The following is a 22,662-nucleotide window of genomic DNA, read 5'->3' as shown; positions in this document are numbered from 1 at the left end:
GGAGGCACTCAGTGGGTCAGGCAGTGACTGCGAAGAAATTGGACCATCTACATACTAAAACTCGTTTGTTTGTTTGTTCCTGAACTACAGCCAAAACGGTACACAATAGCATGACAATTTTAGGCCCACCTTACTCACCGTCATCCCTTTGGTGCTAATGGAAGAAGTTTCATTGAAATTGGTGTTATATTTTTTGTTATTCACATCTAAAATTTTAAATCTATCTCCGAGGGAGGGAGGTGGGAGGAGGGAGGACAAGGGGGGTTGAGGGGGATGGAGTGGGTGGGGAGGGGAAGTGGGGGAGGGGGCAGGGGGAGGGGAGGAGTAGAGGAGGGGGAGGGGTAGAGGCGTGGAGGGAGAGGGGGTGGAGGGAGAGGGGGTGGAGGGGGAGGGGGAGAGGAGAGGAGGAGGAGGAGGGAGGAGGAGGGGGGAGGAGAGGGTGCTGCACCAATGCAGGAGAGGTTTGGGCCCAACGGGTCCACTTGGTCTAGTAGGGGAATAAAAATTATTTGAATAGATTTGTATAGCAAGGAAATAACTTTGGCTCTTTGGCCCACTGCATTTCAGCTGGCTATTGTGCCTACCTATACTGATCCAATTTGCCTGCATAATTCCTTGCTTATTCAAATACCTGTCCAGTTAAAATAACTATGTGTAAGAAGGAACTGCAGATGCTGGTTTAAACCGAAGATAAACACAAAAAGCTGGAGTAACTCAGCGGGACGGGTGGCATCTCTGGAGAGAAAGAATGGGCGACGTTTTGGGTCGAGACCCACTTTTTGTGTCTATCTTAAAATAACTATTAATTTGAGAACACATAATTTAGTAATACTGTGTATAGTGGTTGACAAATTTGTACAGCAGTAAAACTTTAATCTTCTAAATGCTCTGAAGTACAAATGGCTTGGCATCTAGATCAATGGGTCCCCATTTCCCGCGCATGCCTTGAACTCATGAAGTTTTGTTTCTTGTATTATCTTTAAATCAATTCTGAAATACTGTAAAACTACTGTTCAGATACAATATCCAATAGTGTGGAATCACCAAAGTCCTGAAGTTGTGATGGCAGACTTTTACTGGCATACGGTGAACAGGAAACCAGCCTGACCAAACCAGATGGATTTCTGCAAGAGGTTGTGGCACTCTGTTTGTTTGTACCTCATACCTTAACAATCTAAAGTTGTTAAAGTAAAAAAATGTGTCATATAAATGGCAGCAGTGTTTAAATGTTGCAGTTTCATGGTAAACTATTATAAACGTAGGTACTATGCATGTTTACTGTAGTTTATAGTGGCTTGAGTGGAGGAATTTGGGTCATGACCTAAACTGATGATTATCTCCTGTGTCCAGAAAGAATTATTCAAAGGTTGTGGGGATGGTGGTTTGGTGGAGTGGGAAGAATGGGTCCAGTGAATTTATGATACTGGGACTACTTTTCTTCATGTACAGCCCTTCTATAGTTTCCTATAGTATGCCTTCACCACCTAGATTTGTATTTTCTTTATATTTATGACTTAGCAAAATGATTAAATGAAGATCATTATTTCACTGATGGTTATGCCACCTTCTCTTTCCCATTGACTGCCCTGGTTGAGTTGATGAATATGTTGCTTTGTTATCTAGCGTGTTATTTTAATCTAGGTGTGAGATTTATGATTTGACAAATTAGTCTGGTTAGTTTCAAACTACAGGGTTTACCAATTAGACTTCGATGCATCAGTATAGCTTATTTACAAATGGTCAAATTATCAATGGTCAAATTGTTCGATATGGGATTCATACTTGCCAGGCATTGTGAAGTTATTTATGGAGCTGCCTGCTTATTTTACATTTTTTTCTGGGGGAAATGGAATAAAGTGAAATATAGTCATTTTGGTTTTTTTGCCAAACATTTCTTACAAGCTATTTGACACAATTTTCATCATATATTTGTTCAGTATCTAAGATCTTTATCTGTGGAATATTTGAGTACAGGCACTCCCCAACATACATAATGGATGCCTTGCGTACACTCGCACTTATATAAACAGTTTTTTTTAGCCCACAGACGCCCACGTGATCTCTGCATTGCAGCTCCCCCGCGGCGTTGACAGACGGCGTTTCGGGTTGGTACTGTCCCTAAGACTGATGTAGCGGGATGGGAATTCTGTGTGGATTAGGAAAGCCTAGCAAGTGAGAGCGAATACTTGGTAAGGGGGTGTGATTAGCAGAATTATTTAGTTGGTGACAGGCTAGAGGTAAAAAGAAGATAAAATGGTGTCAGATAAGGAAAGAAGGGGAGGTGTGAAATATAAAGCCGGATGGAGGGATATGGATGGAAGGGGACAAGGTGGAGAGCAACGAGATGAGAATAAAAAGCAAATATGGGATTTGGACATGGGAAATGAGTATACAGAGGAGAGGGAAGAAGCAGGATCACTGGGTGGGAAATGGTGAGAGCGTGTGCACCAAGGGGGCAGGAAAAAGTGAAGTGAGGTTGGGGATGGTCGTATAACTTGAAATTGGAAAATTTATTGTTCATACTTTTGGGTTGTAAGCTACCCTAGCTGAAGGCTTGGGAAACTTTCAACATAACCCAATGGTTCAGTTTGAAGAAGGGTCTTGACCCGAAACGTCACCCATTCCTTCTCTCCAGAGATGCTGCCTGACCTGCTGAGTTGCTCCAACATTTTGTGCCTACCTTCGATTTAAACCAGCATCTGCAGTTCTTTCCTACACATAACCCAATGGTGGGTTGAAATTCTTAAATGTCAAGGAAAAAAGCTTTTCACTCACCATCTTGCACCAACCTAGTCACCCTGCTCTTTTCCCCTTCTCCGTGTGCTCATCTCCCATCCCCATATTAAGATAATGCACTAGCACCATAGAGAAGGCAGCTGAATTATTGCAATTTCTTTACCCCTCCTACAAACTGACATTGAATAAGTGCTACCATCGAGCAGTTTGATATTTCTTATTGGGATTATGATTAGCTGATAATGAAATATATATTTGTTTGTTTCAAATGCCACGAATGGAAATCTTTTGCAGTTTTGTGCAGTTGATGGTGTCCAATATGATGAGTGGAAAATGGCTCATTCGCCAACACAATCGGTTGCAATGGCAGTAGGTCGGCATTGGTCATCTTAAAAACAGTGAAGGCACAAGGAACACCAGATACTGGAATCTTGAGCAAAATACAAAGTGCTGGAGTATCTTGGTGGGTCAGGCAGTATCTGTGGAGAGAATATCAATCACCTCTCCCATTCCTTCCACAGATGCTGCCTGACCTGCTGAGTTACTCCCCCATTTTATTTTAAAAACAATAATGGGTAATCTAATTCGGGGAGAATGAATGTTTTTGGTGGCTTGCCAGTGGTATACATGTGTCTATGTGTGTGAGTGAGAAATGAAGGAGGGTGCATGGATGGAGAAATGCTTGCGATGTAGTCCATCTTTCACAGATTTCCATTAAATTTTCTTCAGTAATCGCATGCCCTGGAATCCTTTCCTCTCTTGACAGTTTCCAGATGTTGCTGGTTATGTGGGATTTGCAAATCTGCCCAACCAGGTCCATAGGAAGTCCGTGAAGAAAGGATTTGAATTCACGTTGATGGTAGTTGGTAGGTTTTCTTGCCTTTTAGGTTACATATATGGATGTGAGCTATTATAAAGCCTGTTAACTAAATTTCATTCTGTGATACTCAGTTCAACAAATTTTAAGGTAGACATTGGAAATTAAATCTATAAATGATCATTTATTAGGAGAGGAGACTTGTTATGTCTTTCAAATTGTTTATAACTATCATTCCAGTCATTCTTAATCCTCTTCATGTTCACACCATAAGAAACTAGGTCCTCTATTAGTGGGCTCCTGAATGGATGCCATCTACATGCTATTAAACCAATTTCACTTCTCCAGCTCTCTTCAGATTTTGTAATTTGTGCAGTCACCGTTTTTTCCCCCGGAATGAATTTTATTCATATCTTCCATGACACAATTGCATTGCAATAGAATGTCAGTTCATATCATTAGGAGACTGAGTGAATTTGTGAATAATCTTCCAAATTATGTCACACTCTTACATGTATAATTGAACAACAATCTGATCATGAGTAGCACACTGTTTATCAATTCTTATAAAACTTTATTTAAAATTGATTTTTGCATCTAATGCTAGTTAGCTTAAAAGACTAAATTAATGATTGTTTTAGTAGCTGTTGGGCTGCTCTCTTCCAACTGTCTAGCAATTTTTGCTTGTAGCTTGTTCTGAGTACAAATTGAAAATCACTCGTAGACCTTTGAATAAATGGCATAGTGTAATTTGACAATTTTTCAAAACGTTTGTCAGGGTGATGTCATTTATTCCTGGCAGTGTTGTACATTCAGGGTTAAATAAAACATATCTATCACGATAACATTTCCTGTTAATTGAAATTTCACAAAACAAAACAAGTGAATCATGAAGATTGGTTTTTTAGTTGTTTCCATGTACATCCATTTATTTTTAGTTTGTGCACACTTCTTTAGCCACACATCGCATTACTCTTATGATTTTATTTTCCTCCATTCCTCATTCCACAGGTGAGTCTGGCCTTGGAAAGTCTACATTGATCAACAGCCTGTTCCTGACTGACCTCTACCCTGAACGCTATGTACCTGGGGCTGCAGGTGAATGAAATATGGGACATTTCTGAAAATATGAACTATCAGTAATGTACACATGACATCACAACCGCAATAACGGTTATAGTATTTACAAATGTGCAATGCTTAATTGCTGACCTGCTGAATTTGTTTATCTATGCTGGGGTAAAGGTTTAGATAACTTAATTGGCCTTGTGGAATAGCAAAGAAAGAAACATATAAATATGCATTTTGAAATGTGTTTGCTACAGATATAAGGCAGGCAGCATGGTGGCGTAGCAGTAGAGTTGCTGCCTTACAGCGCTTGCAGTGCCGGAGACCCGGGTTCGATCCTGACTACGGGTGGTTGTCTGTACGGAGTTTGTTCGTTCTCCCCTTGACCGCGTGGTTTTCTCTGAGATCTTTGGTTTCCTCCCACACTCCAAAGACGTACAGGTTTGGAGGTTAATTGGCTTGGTACGTGTAAATTGTCCCGAGTGTGTGTAGGATAGTGTTAATGCATGAGGATCGCTGGTTAGTGCAGACTTTGTGGGCCGAAGGGCCTGTTTTCACGCTGTATCTCTAAACTAAAAGGCTTAGTGTGTGGGTCAAAAGTGGCTGAATAATCAATGGAACTCCCAATTTATGTTCAAATGAAAAAAAAGTTTTTAAGTGACTTTGAGCCCTAACAAAATTGCATCCAGTAATAGTTAACTGCTTTAGGGAAAGGAAAGTAGCAAAGTGTACATTGAGGGGGACTAAAAATTAAAAACTGCAGCTGCAGCTACAGTACATTCAAAGCTGGTGTTTATAGTTGTTCTGAAAATGTCGTCCTCTGTTTGTGTTTTGAGGTCAAGGCTCATGAGCTGTCTATCATACTGAAATCCTTTTGTTGAGTGTAATGTGATAGCTATAGTACTGGTTATCAAAACTACTCCATGTGTTTGGCGTTAATGTGCTTTTTCCAAAATATCATTGTTTTTCTCAGATAATTTGATAACATCCCACAGCTGAGGCATAGCAAGGTCCTATCAAGTTTAACTAAATATTTATGTTTGACTCCTTTTCTTTGCATCTCTTTTAAAATCTAACTCCCTTCTCCAAAAAGGAACACAAATCTCTAATAGATAATAAATCGTTGGAGTTAGATGAGAATAATATGTGATGATTCATGGAAAAATGATTGCTATGTGTATCGAATTGTATAAAAATTCTGCCTCAATTCTGATAAATTATGGCTCTAAGCTCATTTTCTAATGACCTCCATTTATTTCGATGTTGTCCAGTTGCAGTTCCTTAAACAGTCAAACAAAGGTACTTTCAGGTCATAAAGTTTTATATTTTGCAAGCATTGTACTGGAAGTGGCATGTCCAGTGATCAATACGCCTATCACAAGAGAGTAAAGGGCTTCTCTCATTCATCTCATATAAAATTAACCATAAGATTGAGGAGGGAGTGACTTTTCAGGATGGAGCGACTAATCTTGTTCAACCAATTCTTTGTTGAACAGTAAACTGATCGCTTGTCCACATAGGTAGATTTGTGAAAATGGTCCGAGTTCATGATTGGAGGCCATATGTCTGTGCAGATTGTAATAGAAAAGAATCAATTCAAGACAGTGGACTTCAAGTGTTAATAGTTCTGTTTATTTACAAAAAAAATCAGTATCTGAAAGCTAGTTGCGAGTGAGAATAAATGTCTTCCTCTAGAATATGAGGAAACATGAGAAAAAAACAGAAGACCAAGAATCGATACATAGGTCAAAAATGTTGCTGGTTACAAAGAGAAAATGGGTTGGATTAATAACTCTTTATGAATATGGATGTAGTCAAAATGTGGGTTTAAAAATTTGACCGTTTTATAGGGATTATCTCGCAGTTCCTGGGAACTTGGCTGACACAGTGATCACCAACTGATATAACTGTATACAACTGTTTGCAACTTGTGCACCTCAAATATCAATGTATATTTTTCTATTAAAATCGTAAGTTTCAACCCGAATCCGAAATAAACCATTGGCTGTTTTGAAGATTGTCCAATAATATATTTGGAATTGGAAGAGGTTGTAAACAAATTGGTAAACTTAGTGTGAACTATTCTTTTCACAGAAAAGATTGAAAGAACTGTCCAAATTGAAGCCTCAACGGTTGAAATTGAGGAGCGGGGAATCAAGCTACGCTTAACAGTTGTGGACACCCCAGGATATGGTGATGCTATTAACAGTCAGGATTGGTAGGTTTCTAATTTCTTACGTAAAGCAGTGTCTGTGAACTATTTTCTTGCAGTTGCTCAAATGTGGAGGCTTCACTCAATTGATTTTAATTAGTGCTGGAGTTGGTGCCAGCTGCTGTGCACAGGAATTACATTATGGAATTCTTAGCCAACGGCTACATTGTGGTTTAATTAAATTGTGTTGTGAATTAACTAGATAAGGATGTTGTTATTTCAGTTTGTGTGTGTTTTTGTTTGTTTTGAAACTGGGCATCGTGAGAATTAGACGGCGAACAGTTTAAGATTGAATGTTTAATTTGCTAATAAAAATCTTACTGGAGAGTAATTTGAAATCAATGTTATGATGGTGTAAAATGTTATTTTTTCACATTTTATTGTAGAACTTTCTAAAACTAGAATAGTGCCATTGCAGAGATGAAATCTAACAAAGGAAATTGGTGAAGGTCCAGATAAATGTAAATTTAATCTTTGTACAGTTTCCTCTGGAAAAATTAGCCAATAAGAAAGTGTTGTTGCAATCCAATGCTTACAATCAATGCATTTCTTCTCAAGGAGTTGCCTGTTTTTCTTTCATTGGGTTGAGTCGAGATTTTCTGCCTTTAGTGTATTAATCGGTGGCTCTTTGGTTGCTCAGGAAATCCTAAGCTCATTACGGAAAAGTTAAAGATGAGGGCATTTTAAATCTCCTTGTTCTAATTTTGTTTCCTTGTGATTTTTTCCCCCAATCTTCCTTCGAAAAGAAAATTACATTTGTTGTGTTTTCATTTGTATTTTGTTTTCTCCCCCTATTGCATCACATAATCAAATGGAATGATTTGGCAAAACTTTGAATGCATCGTATCTGTCTACTGACTTGAATACTTGAATGCTGCATCAGGAAATCCACTGCAATTTTGAAAAAGAAGGGGACTTGTCATTTATGAACTGTGATGTTGGCCAATTTTGTAGGTGGAGATTTGTTCAGACAAAAAGTTGATTGCTGGACATAAACTGGGGGGGATGGGGGGATGGGGGGAGAGATGAAGAGGTATGTTTTAATAGCACCATTACCTAACATTATTGATTTTTTAGTTGTTTTTTCCAGTATTGGCTTTGTAACTGGGTGTAAATATGTTGAACCATTAGAATTATCAAATTCATATTTCGGTACATTGCAAATAGAACAAGCTTATAATTGGTTTCTGCAGGCTAAACATGTCTCCGAAACGTCACTGGAAGTCCTTGCAAGCTGACAGTTTATCTATTGAGTACACTAAGTCACTTTGAACCCCTGCTGCATTAAGTGCTTTTGCCCCTTGCCAAGCAGATTTCCATCCTGGCCGACTGAGGGTGTTGGCCCCTGTCACTCACACAGTTAACCTGCTCTATGGAGGATCCTACATCCTTGATAGTCATAGAACCTGAGTGGACACAAAGTGCTGGAGTAACCCAGCAGGTGAGGCAACATCTTCCTGAGCTGTAGAGATAGGTTGAGCAGGCTAGCACTTTTAACCTTGGAGCTCAGGAGGATGTTGGGGGTGGGGGGGGGGGAGGAGGGGGTGATCGTATAGAGCAGTATAAGATCATGAGTGGGGTAGGGTAAATGCACAGTATGTTACCCAGTTACCCAAAATAAGGGAATCAAGAACCAGGGGACATAAGCTTAAGGTGAGAGGGGAAAGATTTAATAGGAACTTGAGGGACAACTTTTTCCTCACAGAGGGTGGTGGGTATAAGGAACAAGCTCCCAGTCGAGGTATTTGAGGCAGGTACTATTACAGCAGTTACAATGCATTTGGACATATACATGGGAATGAAAGGTTTAGAGGGATATGGGCAAAACGCAGGCAAGTAGGACTAGTGTGGATGGAGCATCTTGGTCTGCATGGAAAGGTTGGGTCAAAGGGCCTGTTTCCATACTGTATGACTATGACTCTAATCCAAATATTTCAATAATTCAGGATAACAGAAAATGACTTCAGTGACTTTTACCAGTGAATTCAGTTTAATATGACTTAAATGATCACTTCATGAATTTTCACTGAAGGCAAGGCATATTTCCAGCAAAGTATGTTTCAGTCATTGGCCTGAAACATAAACTCTTTCTGTCTCCATAGATGCTGTCTGACCTACAGAGGCTAGAATTTTCTGAATTATATCAGAAAGGCAGCACTTTAAGTCTTTTCCTTTGGAATGAAAATTAATTATTGATTTAAATGTATTAAAAAATGCAAGTCCTTTACTTATCAATACCTGCGATGACTGATACATTCCATGGATAAAAGTCGATAGCAACTTTCACACAACAAAGATTTGTGAATTGTAAATTATATTACTTTCCAGTTAATCTTACTTTGGTGGTTTTTGTTGGGGTACTTTGATATTGGGTTGAGTACCTTGCTTGATGTCTCAACACCAACATCTTGAAACTCCCTTAAGATTGCACTTGGCTGTCAGTGTGGATTATTTATTTTAAAATAAATGTGCAGTTTTGCACTTTGGTCACACAGTTGATTTAATAGCAGTGAGTTGAGGAAAAAATGTAAAAATAATGATAGCCTTGTCGGTTTCACTGCTGAACAATACAGTTGATCTGTTGAAGAGGCAAACTAATGCAGAGATAGTGACAGATAATAAAGTGCGTGTGGCCAGCAGTAGTGTCATTAATTCAAACAATTCCAGTTTCGCTTTTAGAGACCGTGCGGATTTAATTGCTGAACATCTGCAGAAACATTATATTAATTGGCCTTTGAATAATGAATCTGTATTACCTGCTTGTGCAAAATAATTGTTCAAAGTAAATTACAGTCTTGTTTTCACTCTTTTATAATTAAGGATTAGTACAGGTGTCAGAGGTTATCGGGAGAAGGCAGGAAAATGGGGTTGGGAGGGAGAGATAGACCAACTATGATTGAATGGCGGAGTAGACTTGATGGGCCGTAAGGCCTAATTCTACTATTCCTTATGATACAGTGCAATAGGTGTTTGTTCAGAACATTTACTCTGTGAAATTTGATGAGTATTTATAACATTCAAAGTCTGAACAAAGGTCCCGTTTGGGTCCATTCCCACCACAGATGCTGCCTGGCATGCTGACTTCCTCTACTACTGTTTTTTAAACTCTAAAAGTTAGTGTGTAAAAGGTTAGATATTGCCCTTCAAGCTTGAACTTCTCTGGGAATACCATTTTGAGCTGGGGAACACCTGCAGGAAATAGTGGTTAGAGAACAATTATTATTCAGTTATTATGGGAGCATTTTGAGGAAATGAATTGAGGGATTTTACAAATACATTCCTTTGTCCACCTGCTGTCACTGCATCAAAATCATGCAACCCCCTACCACATAGCATCGTTGGAAAACCTACAATGTAGCAGCTCAAGAAGGCAGTTTACCAATACCTTCTCAAGAGACGTAACGATGTAGTGGTTCCTCTTATCAATGGACAATTAAGGACTGCAGAGTTCTGTATAAATAAGGTGTAGATTGGATTTATTTGTCAATTGTATTCAATTCATTCATTTATAACATGTAAGATATGCTGACTTTGAGATTAATTGTAAAACAGTCTGCCTTGTAATTGGGAAGAATGCATGTTGAAGTGACTGGTATTACAGAATCCAGTGCACAAGGACTTTAATTGTCGTGACACTTGGCTTACATTCACACGTGTCGGTATTGGACAGTGGAGGATTATTAAAAATATTGTGACTTTAGTAAGAGAGGTGGAGACAAAGAATTCAGTGTATATAAGGGAATTGGAATGTACACCTGCCACATAATTATTTCCAATTTAAAAAATGCTGCCACTTTCAAATAATAACGTATCACCTATATCTCTGTACATTTTTTCAGTGCTGTCTTTATTTATATATATTTTTTCTGCAGTTGTTTTCTTGCTGGTTGTTATTCCCTAGATATGTTTTATTTTCTCTACACATTAATTTCCTAGTGTCTTTCTTTTCTTTTCCCAGTTGTCATGAAAAGTTGGAGGGAACAAAGTGCAGAGTAGTGATGTATTTTCCTTTCCGCTGTATTCATATTAATAAAACACTGATTTGCTAGAAATAAGTTTTTGAAATTTGCTCTTCCATCAGAGATCAGTGAATTGGATCTTAATCCAGAGCAGCTGCAGTGACATTGCTTCTTCCACCCAGTTCACAGAGGAGGTTTAATCTAGGATCATCCAAAGCATCAGTCTCGAGCTGTCTGTCTTGCAATTCTCCTAACACTGAAGCTGCACAGCTAGTAATGTGTTTTGGGATTGGGTGTGTTTGAATTGGCTCCCAGAATGTTTTAAAAATGTGACCTCCCTCCCACAAAAATGATCAAAGGTGCCTCAGGATGCAGGTGGCTCCTCCCCTTGGTGTTTTTAGTGGCATTAGTCCAGTGCAGCTCAAAGTGGTGGGTCAGTTAGCTCAGCAAATTTAATTTTAATTTTTAAATAGATTGTCCCTCTAGTCCATTCTTTCCTTAAAGCATTGATTCTTGTTGAGATGTACTTTCACAAATGCTGGAAATTCTCCAGAACATTCCCTCAGAGGCCAACATTTACGGGTGAACCTTGGCAGAACATGTGATCTGGTTGATAGATGGAAGAAGGTTCACAGTTGAACTTAATCAAGCTGTTGTGCAAAATGCACTTACGTTACACTCCAAGTATGGGTCATGGAATGGTGAGATTATTTGATGTCATCCACATTTCATGATACATAGTACATGTTTCTCAATGAATATAAAAAAACTAACACACCACGCGAGAAATGATCCATCCATTTGATTGAAAAAGTATAAAAATATTGGGTTGGAAGAACAAGCTTATAAATGAATAGTGGTAAGCATGAGGATTGGTAGAGAAACCAGCAAAGATTGACTTGAAAAGATAGGAGAAAATAGAACGAGAAAGCTAAGATCTATAAATATATAATAAGAAAGAGAGTGGCACAAGTAAAAGTCCCTTAAAAGCTGTGATGGTAGAATTAGTAATAGGGAATCAAGAAAAGGAGAAATGTTGGAAAATATTTTGTATAGTACAATATATGAGAAACATTCTAAATAACCAAGGAATGAATGAGTGAGGATGAAGACAATTAATGACACCAGAGAAAAAAGTACCATCATCTGGGACTAACAACTGACATTTCCTTTGGAGCTGAAAGTCTTTCTGCACCGTTTCTAAAAAAAAGTGGATGCAGGAATAGCAGGTGGTTGTCATCTTCCAAAATTTCCTTGAGTCTGGAAAGATCTCAGCAAATTGGAAAACAGCAAATGTAACAAATTCATTAAAGAAATGAGGAAAACAAAAAGGAGGGAGCTGCAGGCGACGAGCCGAGCAGCAATAATGCAAAAAGATAGAATCCATTATTAAACATGTATTAACAGTGGTTAGAGCACATTGTAAGTAGGCAGCATAACTTTATGAAAGGAAATTTTTATTTTACCAATTTGTAAGGATCTTTGAGGACTTAACTAGTGAAACAGATAAAAGGCAACCAACGGAGACAAGGAACTGTAGATGCTGGATCTATATAGAATACAAAATACTGACGTAACTCAGAGGGTCAGGCGGCATATCTGGAGAACATGGGTAGGCGATGTTTCTGGTCAGGGACCCTTCTTCGGACTAGGGGCAACTAACAACTGTTGTCTACTTTGGATTTCCAAAAAGTCATTTGAAATAAATGCTACACAAAAGGTTCCACACAAGGTTTTGGGAGTTAAATGAATTATATTAGTATGGATAGAGGACTGTTTAGCGGTCAGAATACAGGGCAAGGATAAAAGGATCATATTAAAGTTGGCAAATTCTAACTAGTGGAACGCATTAGATCAATACTGTCTTAGCTATTTACAGTCTCTTTAGATGAAAGGATAGAGTGATATGTACAAGTTTGCTAATGAAACAAAGGTACATTTTAAGATAGTTTGTGAAGAGGCTACTTAGTTTGCAAACGGATGCAGAACAATCGAGTGAGAGTGCAAAAAGTTGGTCTGTGGAGTATAATGTTGGGAAATACTTTGCTCAGAGTAGAACATATTTTAATTATGTGAGCTTATTACATTTTGGCGTTTGGAGAAATCTGGAGGTTCTTGTATGAGAAAAATAAAGTTAGAATGCATGTGCTATGAATAATTAGAAAGGGCAATTAAATGTTCATATTTTAGGAATGGAGATCAAGGATAGGGAGGTCTTGTGATGATTGTACAAGGTTTTCATGAGACCACTCATGGAATACTGCATATATCATTGGCCTTGTTTAAGGAAATATATATTTAGCTTTTGGGGTAGTACAGTGAATGATTGCCAGTTTGATTTCAGGGATAAGAATGCGATACGATAGAACTTTATTTATCCCAGGAGGGAAATGAATTTGTTAACAAACTTTATTTTCATGTTTCATGTATTTTGTGTTTTTGACGTCCCTGGCCAGGACCTGCCCCGAAAGCAGTGGATAACCCTCAATCGCTTGAGGAGAAGTGTCGGACGCTACGGAGTAGCGATGAAGAGGTGGGGTATCGTGGACAGTGCCTCCTGCTAGTGTGGGGACCCAACACAGACAGTGGAGCACATAGTCACCAGTTGCCCCAAATACCGACCACCGAATGGTGAACGAGGTCTGATTGACCTGGACGATGACACGTTGGCCTGGCTCGCCTCAACGGAGCTGCAGGTCTAAAAGACGTACGACAGAAGAAGAAGGGGATGTGCAAAGATTGAGGAGGGGGGGGTGGGGGTCAGTCTCAGTCTACCCCACGACAGAAGGGGGAGGAGTTGTAAATTTGATAGCCACAGGGAAGAAGGATCTCCTGTGGTACACACCCAGGTATTTGAGGCTCCCAGAACATTGAAGCTTATACTGCCTGGAGTTTTTAGGGGAAGGAAGAGTGATCTCATTGAAACAAAAGATTTTGACAGGGCTTTATGGTGGATATTTTTTGTTTTCCCACCAGGGGAAATATTTTTTTTGGAATTGACCACCGTGTACAGCATATGAGTCATTAAGCATGTTTGAGGCTGAGCTGAATAGATGTTTGGATTGCAGGGTTAAGTGGATTGCACAGGAAAATGGTGCTACGGCTAAAGGTAAGATTGGCAATGATTATTATTGGCAGAGCAGGAGTCATAAGGCTTACTCCTACTCAATACAGACTGGGGATTCTTTGTTGTTGTGGAATTGAAAAAGTTGAGTGATGACCAAATAGCTGTCCAAAATGTACAATTATGAAGAGATTTGTTTGGATAGACACAAGGAATTTGTGAGGAATGCAGAGCCAAATGTTGTGAATGCAAGTCATTAACAGGTATAGTAAGGAGTTCATGAGAACCTTTATTACCCACAGCATGGTTAGAATGGGGAATTTGCTAACATCATATCATATCATATCATATCATATATATACAGCCGGAAACAGGCCTTTTCGGCCCACCAAGTCCATGCCGCCCAGCGATCCCCGTACATTAACACTATCCTACACCCACTAGGGACAATTTTTACATTTACCCAGCCAATTAACCTACATACCTGTACGTCTTTGGATTGTATGGTTTTTGAGGCAATTGATACATAGACACTTCAGGATAAGCTGGCTAAGAACAAGGGATAAAGCGACGAGTTTTGCTGAAATGCGGTTTGTGAAAATTCATGATGAACATAAATGTAGGACCAGTAACACTGAATAAATCTGTGCACAATAAAATCTCTTTAATTATTTCAGCTTATTTTCCCCTTGTTTGTTTTTTGATGAATTTTCTGTGAATAAATTAATTGCAATACTTGCAAACACAAGTTTTTAGTGATCAATCAAACTACTTGCCCGTAGTCCATTAGCATCTGTGGAAGAAGTGTTTAGTTTAGTGATGCAGCATGGAAACCGGTCCTTCGGCCCACTGAGTCCGCCTGCTCTGGTTTCCCTCCATACCCCAAAAACGTTTTAATTGGTCTCAATCGGTAAAGAGTGGATGAAAAAGTGGGATAACATAGAACTAGTGATCGATGGTTGGTGTGGACGGTGGCCGGAAGGGCCTGTTTTCATGCTGTATCTCTAAACTAAACTAATTTTAGTGACATGGATATTTATTTTTACACAGAAATACTCAATAGATTTTCTGTAAATGTAACTGCATTAAAATTGTAAAAATGTAACGCAGACGTGTGAAACAGAAATCAGTGGTTAGAAACATTGTTGTCCCCATGTTCTAACAATGGAGAATGAGGCCGGAGGGAGCCACCTTCCATTGTATTTCTGCTGCACTGTTTCTTTTCTGTTGAAGCTTCCTTTCATTGGCAAAAGACAGGCACGTTTTGTCTAGCTACATTTTTTTTAGCTTATGTGAAACTCAGTCTGAGAAAACTGTTGCTTGCTGCTATATCTTGTTTTATAGAGTACATTTACGTATTGATTTCCAAGTAGCTGTCATATCTGGTGTAAAGAACATTTTTGCGTGGGAAGGATTTTTAAGTACATTTTGTTTCAAGAAAATATAAAAGAATTGCTCGCTTAAAGCATGAAACACATTGACATATCAGTTAGAAATTAACACTGGAATTCCCACATAATTGTGTTTTATCCAGTAAAAGGCAGAAGTGTTTTCTGCAGTTTTATCGGTAAATATTTACATTTCATGCTCTCTCATATTGAGAGGAGCAAATTGTTACTTCCTGCTATCATGAGACGGTCTTGGTGGTGAGTGAAGTAATGCAGATTTATATATATGAACATTAGTACTTATAATAGGGAACATGCTTCATGATTGGAATCTATCTTTCCGAAATAACATATGTATATTGTGAGGGGAATCGTAATCAACACCCATGAAGAATAAAAGGCTGATCCTTGACTTGTATCATTTTGTATCTGGGTATATTTCAGTGGGTTAGTAATTATTGCTGTGCAATGTTCCAATGTCCAGGCTATATAGACACTGATAAAGTTAAATTTTGCCATGCGTTTCCTCCCAGGGGAGCAGTGAGCTCAGCAGGTTGAGAAAGGCATTACAATGGCCGTTTTTCCTTTCATTTATGCATTGATGGAAGTTTCCACCAAGGGGTGTACGTCATTTCACTTAGTACATAAAGCACAAGCTTGAGACTTGAAGAAGTCATTGTGGCTTTATCGCTTACTCTGTTGGACTTTATCGCACATATTTGTACTGTGAATGTGTGTTGGTAGTCATGAGGTTGGAATGTTTTTTGTCCCATGTTGCTGAGTAGTATTTCCCATTAATTAACAAAAGTGATTGAAAAGCACATTTTTTACATGAGAATATTGAGTGGCTGTTCTTAAATATGGGATTCAATTTACACCATAGCGAGTTTCTTAACTGTCATCATTACATGAAACATTAAAGAAAGGTTGAGAGACTCTTGGAGGCCATGTAGGTTCTGAGAGCAGTGATCATTTTGGCCCACTGTTCTTTCCCATAACTCTGCAATTTTCTTATTCAAGATTCTACAAATTTAAAGTTGTGGGCATCCAAGCCTTCTGATAACTGTTGTTGTCTCACGCTGTGTCCTTTTGGTGTGCGTAACTCCTTAATATTTCTGTTCCAACTGGACAGATCCTGGCTCATAAGGAGGTGAATGTGATACAGTGTTCTTGGGCAGGCATAGCAAGTCAGGCATAATTACAACTTTTTAATCTATTTTGGTATGGCTCGTTGGTCTATCTGGTTGATCAGATCATGAACTATTGTTGAAGGGCAGAGCATGAAAAGACTGGAAGTCTTTCCAGTGAGCTTAACTGCCAACCGAATGATGCTCCAGAATGGATTGCTCCCTGAACTGGAAAGGATTGAAAGAGAAACTGAGCTGTTGTGTGAGAATGCAGGGATGTTTTCATACAAGGTCATCCCTCTCCTATATAGGAAAAATAACCAAAATATGCATCTGCGGTTTGCTTGTTCTCATTGAAATGGCTTCAACATAAACCGGCCTTGATTTTCTTAAAAGTTCCTTTGGCAGAAGACATGATTTGGTCTTGTAAATATGGGATTAATGTTCCAAAGGGATTTTCGTGAATTTGGTGAGAGGCCATCAGAAGTGAGAGATGGCAGAAACAGTCAGTTTCGCCCAAGATAGACAAGAAGTTATGCTGTGGATTTCCGAGAAATATGAAATTATTTGAATATTTCTGTCAGAACATAGGGTGTTCAATACCCCCCAAAAAAGGTATTTTACTGCCTAAGTAGCAGCATGTGATCTGTGGATATGATAATTGCTTTTAACTGATTATTTTTCTCTCGCATTTCATAACCTTATCCTCTTGTCATATCCATCACACTGCCATTATCTTCAAACCTGAGGACCAATACTAGCTCAATGTGGAGTATGGAAGGTCTGGCCAGGAGTAGGATCTGGTAATAAATGAACTGCCTGTGTGGTGAAGCCATATCGCAGCTAATGCATGCAGACCATTGAATCAGCTTATTAATAAGTGCTAATGGGAGATGGCTTCATGACCATCTTCATCAATTAAAGCAGAGATAAGAAATTTAAAACAGAACATACTGGAAATAATCAGGCAGGCCTGGCAGAGGTCAGTGCATGAGAGTGAAAGAAAAAGCCAAAGCATTGATAGTCAGGGGTGCTAAGTAGATGCTTCACTTTGGTTTCCATGGAAGCCAATCTTCAGCTTTTCTCATTCATTCCATGTGATATTTTTTTTTTAAACAGCCAAATGCAAGAGGTCCAGATAAGGCATGATACAAGAAACCAGCTGCAGAGTTGTAAAATGGTCCGGACACAAAACATCACCTATCCATGGTACCAGATGCTGCCTGACCCACTGAATTACTCCAGCACTTTGTCTTTTTTTTCTTTTATTTCCTCCTCGGAAACAAAACAAGCAAATCAAATGTAGACAATTACTGCCATGTTCACTGACTCATAATTATTAGCAAAACGATTAAAGAAAGCATTGTAATTTGACACTTAACATTTCAGTGATTTCAACTTGTGTAATAGTAAGTAAGTTAGGACCCTTCATATACCAAACGTACACTATTGGGAGTTCAATTGTAACACAACATTTGCTGCTTTGGTTTTGACTGACTAGTTGTGCACAAGATTTGTATTTGGGATGCTTCTAGTTTGTTCATTGAATTGGTAACTGATGGGAAGCTGAATCATTCTGTAAGATCATATTTCATTGTTAGTGCAGGGTTGATTTGAAGTCTATTGTGGACTAGCGTTAACATAATATTGGCAGGAAGGAGATCACAGGTCAAACTGTATGGTTGCATTGTGAATGAACATGGATTTTCATTGCTATTGTGTGAAGGCTATTGTGTATAGGACAATAAGTAGCCGACAATTAAATTGAACAAGTTCGTTTATTCAATTCTCATGACTTTAAAAACAATCTGTACGAATCTGCAGAACCACAATTTTGCATTCCTCTTAATGAATTAACTCACTACTCAGACTTCTAACAATTAATCAAAAAGTGTTAGTAATTTCAAATTCTGATCAATTATTCAAAAATATTTTACTTTAAATGGTGACTTCATTAATAAGCCAATATGATAAATCACCAGCAATAAAAAGCAGTTACCTTTGGTAGTCCTGTAGTTTCAGTTTTGTGTTTGAGTTTGACCAGTTTATTCTTCTCAAGCTGACCCTCTTGTCGAGGATGATTTGTTTCCACATCATTTCAGTGGGTTCTGAGGTAACTAATAAATTCTATGTGGTAACCTTGAACTCCCCCCAATAGATGGTGCAAGTGAAGCATGATGGGTCAGGTGGATTGATTAACATGTTTTATACTCTGTTCGCACATTGCCATCTCAATACCTTCCTGTCTGCTTTTTTGCCTGTTTTTCTCATGAATCAGTGTGGATGTTAATTTTTTTTAAGGTGACCATGAGAACTGTCAGTTTGGGAATTAATTACTACTTAGAAGTAGAAGTCATGTACTTGTATGAGGAATCTAGTGACCGACATTCTAGCAATTGGAGATGATTGCATGTGATCAGAGCCTTGCAGCTGGGAATGTTGGCCATGGAAGAGTCCCCTGAGTATTTGTTTTCCTGTCATGCCAATTGATTGAATATTCTGCAAAGGCACTGTAGGTGATAGTGTTTTGAGGTGCTGACTGTCAGTTGATCTTGTGTCCAAAACATACGGAAGGAAACATTCACAGGACTTAAGATCTTGGTCTTTGAGCACTTTTCTTTTCTTGAGCTAGTTGAAGACAATGCTTTCTTTTGGTCTTCAAGCAGTTTTCTTTCCTTGAGGTAACTGAAGACAATGCTTTCTCTTTGGATGAGGTGGGGGATTTTCTCATTCTGCTTTCAATGAGAGGTGGCTGCTGAGAAAGGAAGGGTATTCTATGTTAAAGGAAGTCACATCTGGATTTTGATCATCAAGCACTCTGTTGTGCGATGGAAACTTTGTATTTCTGAGATTCATCCTTTGAAAGGCTGAAGTAAGGTTTAGAACCCAACCTCTGAGAGTGCACGTATGCAATCATTAACTGTGTTTTGTTGCTCTGACTGAGGTTAAAGTGATTTTGGTTCTGGAGTGGAGGTGACGAAGGTTGGATAGCTTCCATTCAGAGACTAACTCCACTTAGAGATGAGGAGAATAATGGGAGACTAATATTGAGAAGAGGATGTGATAACTCCAGTGGCACAATGAATGGCGGGGCTGGCTCGAAGGGCCAAGTGGCCTCCTCCTGCACCTATTTTCTATGTTTCTATGTATAGAGTTTGTGGTGGATTTGTTAGTAAGGATCATGGTTTGCATGTCTTTGTAGAGTACATCCTCATCCTCCAGATAAACTTTCTCATTTGATGGTGTCAAAGGCTTTTATAAAATCAAAATTGGCCATGTACATAGGTTGATGCTGTAGCTATGTTTTTCATGAATTTGATGCAAGGTGATATCATTTCCATTGTGGCTCTTGGGCAAAATATGTATTGCGGCTCTAAGGAGCTCATCAATGACTTTCTCTGTAGCAGATAGCAGGACAACTCTGTTGTAAAGTAATTACAGCATTTGGATTGCCCCTTGAAAACATTATATATTAAATTAGCCAGCAAGTTAAACTTAAAATTAGCCAGCAAGTCATAACTTACAGTAAATATGATTTACTTGCTGTGAAATAAACTGATTGTCTGGTTATAATTCTGTTTAAGCTGTGCATTTCAGAAAACAATTAAAATGTCTTTTAAAATAAATTCCACAAACAGCACTTATGCCTGATGCTGTGATAAGGCATCACTATAAAATCAGGTAGAATCCTTTAATTGCAATGAGAGAAGAATAGTCTTTGCATTGACATGATTCTGTCAATTATAGCCATTTGGACTCCAAATGCGATTGATGGAGATTTAATAATTATTCACTGGGAATTGCAGTGTTACTGTGTGTAATTGTAGTCACTTGTAGACCATTGCCAATGATCTGTCGAAATCTTAATACTTTGTACAATTTTGCTAATTAATTTGTTCTCGAGTTCTTTACGGACATACTGCCAAAATGTAAGACTCTTGCTATTTGTAAAATTAGGCTGTAAATTGTAGGGAACCACATTGACAAGGCAAGATCTGTAGGAGTATGCAATCACTTAATTAGTCCTGTAATATCCAGAAGATTATTTCCAAAGCCTTCTCAGGTTTGTAATAAAATTGGCGGTGAAATGCATTTTCTGCAAACTCTCACAAATTACCATGTTCAATGGGGATTTAGCACCTTTGTACTATGGTACTAAGGGTTGAATTTTATAGTAGAATAACAAGTACTTATCATTCTTAAGACCATACCTTTTTTCTCTTTACAGCTTCAAACCTATTATTCAGTATATTGACAATCAGTTTGAACGATATCTTCACGATGAGAGTGGCTTGAACAGACGGCATATCATAGACAACAGAGTGCATTGCTGTTTCTACTTCATCTCTCCTTTTGGCCATGGGTAAGGAAGTAAGCTGATTTTGAATCTGTATGCTAGTTTTAGTCTTTGCTGCAACCAAGCTTAATGGAAGGATGTGTAGTGATAGCAACCCTAAGTGAGGAAGCTGATTTGCATTTTGATAATTTTACCATGGTTTCTGAGTAAGAGTAGTCACTGAGTAAAGTCTGCCATGCTTTAAAGCATGAGTTCGTGTTAGAGGTAAGGGCCACCACCTGTTGTACCTCTTTTCAAAATATTCTACAGCAAATAGGCCACATAAAGACCCTATTTCCAAATAAAACATAACCTTAATCTGCTGTCATCACCTTAGATGTCTGAGATTTTTGTTTGGCTATCTTTGTATACCATGAAAACAGTGCTGCATTCCACCATGTGAATTTTGTTTAGTTTGTAGTCATATAGCAGTAACAGGCCCTTTGTTACAACAAATGCTCACCAACCATCAAATACCCATCTGCACAAACCCCATTGATGAGCACTTGGTCTGTAGTCTTCTGTCCCATGGCAATCAAATGTTCACCCAGATTCTTGTGAGGAAACCCACTTTTGCCACCCATGCAGGCAATGCCTCCAAATTCCAAACACTCCCAGCCCTGCCACCAATAAACTCTTCAGCAACCATACTCAGAAACAGAAAGCGGAACATATCCCTCTAACTGTTGTATTTTATTTCTTACTTTTGACGAGAATGATCTACATTCTGTCTGAAGAAGGGTCTCGACCCGAAACGTCACCCATTCCTTCTCTCCTGAGATGCTGCCTGACCTGCTGAGTTACTCCAGCATTTTGTGAATAAATACCTTCGATTTGTACCAGCATCTGCAGTTATTTTCTTACACTACCTGTTGCTCCACTGTGATTTCTCCTCAAGGTATGTCCACTTTGAAGAAGTTCTCCTCTCTTCGACGAGAGTTTAGCAACATGCTCTCTCGCTGATCCCCCTCTGTGACATCAGTCTGAAGAAGGGTCTCGACCCGAAACGTCACCCAATCCTTCTCTCCTGAGATGCTGCCTGAACTGCTGAGTTACTTCAGCATTTTGTGAATAAATACCTTCGATTTGTATCAGCATCTGCAGTTATTTTCTTACATTACCCCATTGCTGTGTTCAGATTGCAACAGTCTGTGCTCACCCATACAATCAGCAGTTCCTTGTCAGAGATTAGTTATTATTGTGGATTTGGGTCGTGAATGTAATAACTAGCAGATAAAATAGAACACAAATGCATTCAGACTTGATTAAAGGATGATTAAAGGCTTTTATAAACAAAACCGATAGAGAAGCTGGATGTTTTGGAATATGCCAGCAATTAAGCTGGTTTAAAATCTGATGAGGACTGGAATTTGTTGAGATTTCTTGCATGTACTGACTGCTTTGTTGACTTGCCTCCCTCCCTCTATCTCCTCTTCCCCAGAGGGTATTGTTACCTTTCTGGATCAGGGTTTAAAAGTTTCATAGGTCTTTGGCCCTTTGTTCTTATGGAACCTGCTCCAAGAGATTGTGCGATTCACTCTGTTTTGGGAGAAGTTAGAGCCAATTTGAATCATGTTGCATAAGTGAACTTATTGTGGACACGGGTGGGAGAGAATGAGGGGGTGAAAAAGGCCGTTGCCAATTTTTTTTCATCTCTCTTGGTACAAATCATGACTCTAATTGAACACTTTCTGGAACATGGTTCAGTGCAGCACCTTGTGGTGAACTCTTGCCTCCGCTGTAGCACTGTTTATCTTTTTTAAAATGTATTTTATTTTAACGTGGCCATTGGTCTCAGTACAAGATAATGTTCACTACTAGTGGTGTTTTTGGAATTATGCAAGTTATCCTAGTACTAGGACACATGTTATGCAGCAAGCTGTAGCCAAGATTATGAAATTAAGACATTACGATTAAAAGATCCAAAAAACATGATTTCTGGAATTTTAAAATAT

General features: G+C 38.8%; 1 protein-coding gene across 1 annotated transcript in view; it reads left to right on the top strand.

The window, feature by feature from the left end:
- The window catches only part of LOC144605695 (septin-2), a 111,945-nt gene that overhangs the window by 15,024 nt on the left and 74,259 nt on the right, over positions 1 to 22,662 (top strand). The window contains exons 3-6 of the mRNA XM_078421192.1: positions 3,503 to 3,602; positions 4,565 to 4,651; positions 6,716 to 6,839; positions 20,600 to 20,734. Of these exons, the coding sequence (XP_078277318.1) occupies positions 3,503 to 3,602; positions 4,565 to 4,651; positions 6,716 to 6,839; positions 20,600 to 20,734 (446 nt within the window). The remainder of the gene's footprint in view (positions 1 to 3,502; positions 3,603 to 4,564; positions 4,652 to 6,715; positions 6,840 to 20,599; positions 20,735 to 22,662) is intronic.

This window comes from Rhinoraja longicauda, chromosome 25, assembly GCF_053455715.1.
Source record: "Rhinoraja longicauda isolate Sanriku21f chromosome 25, sRhiLon1.1, whole genome shotgun sequence".
Classification (NCBI taxonomy): Eukaryota; Metazoa; Chordata; class Chondrichthyes; order Rajiformes; family Arhynchobatidae; genus Rhinoraja; species Rhinoraja longicauda.
The sequence above is the reverse complement of the archived record's forward strand: the minus strand, read 5'-3'. Positions and strand labels throughout refer to the sequence as shown.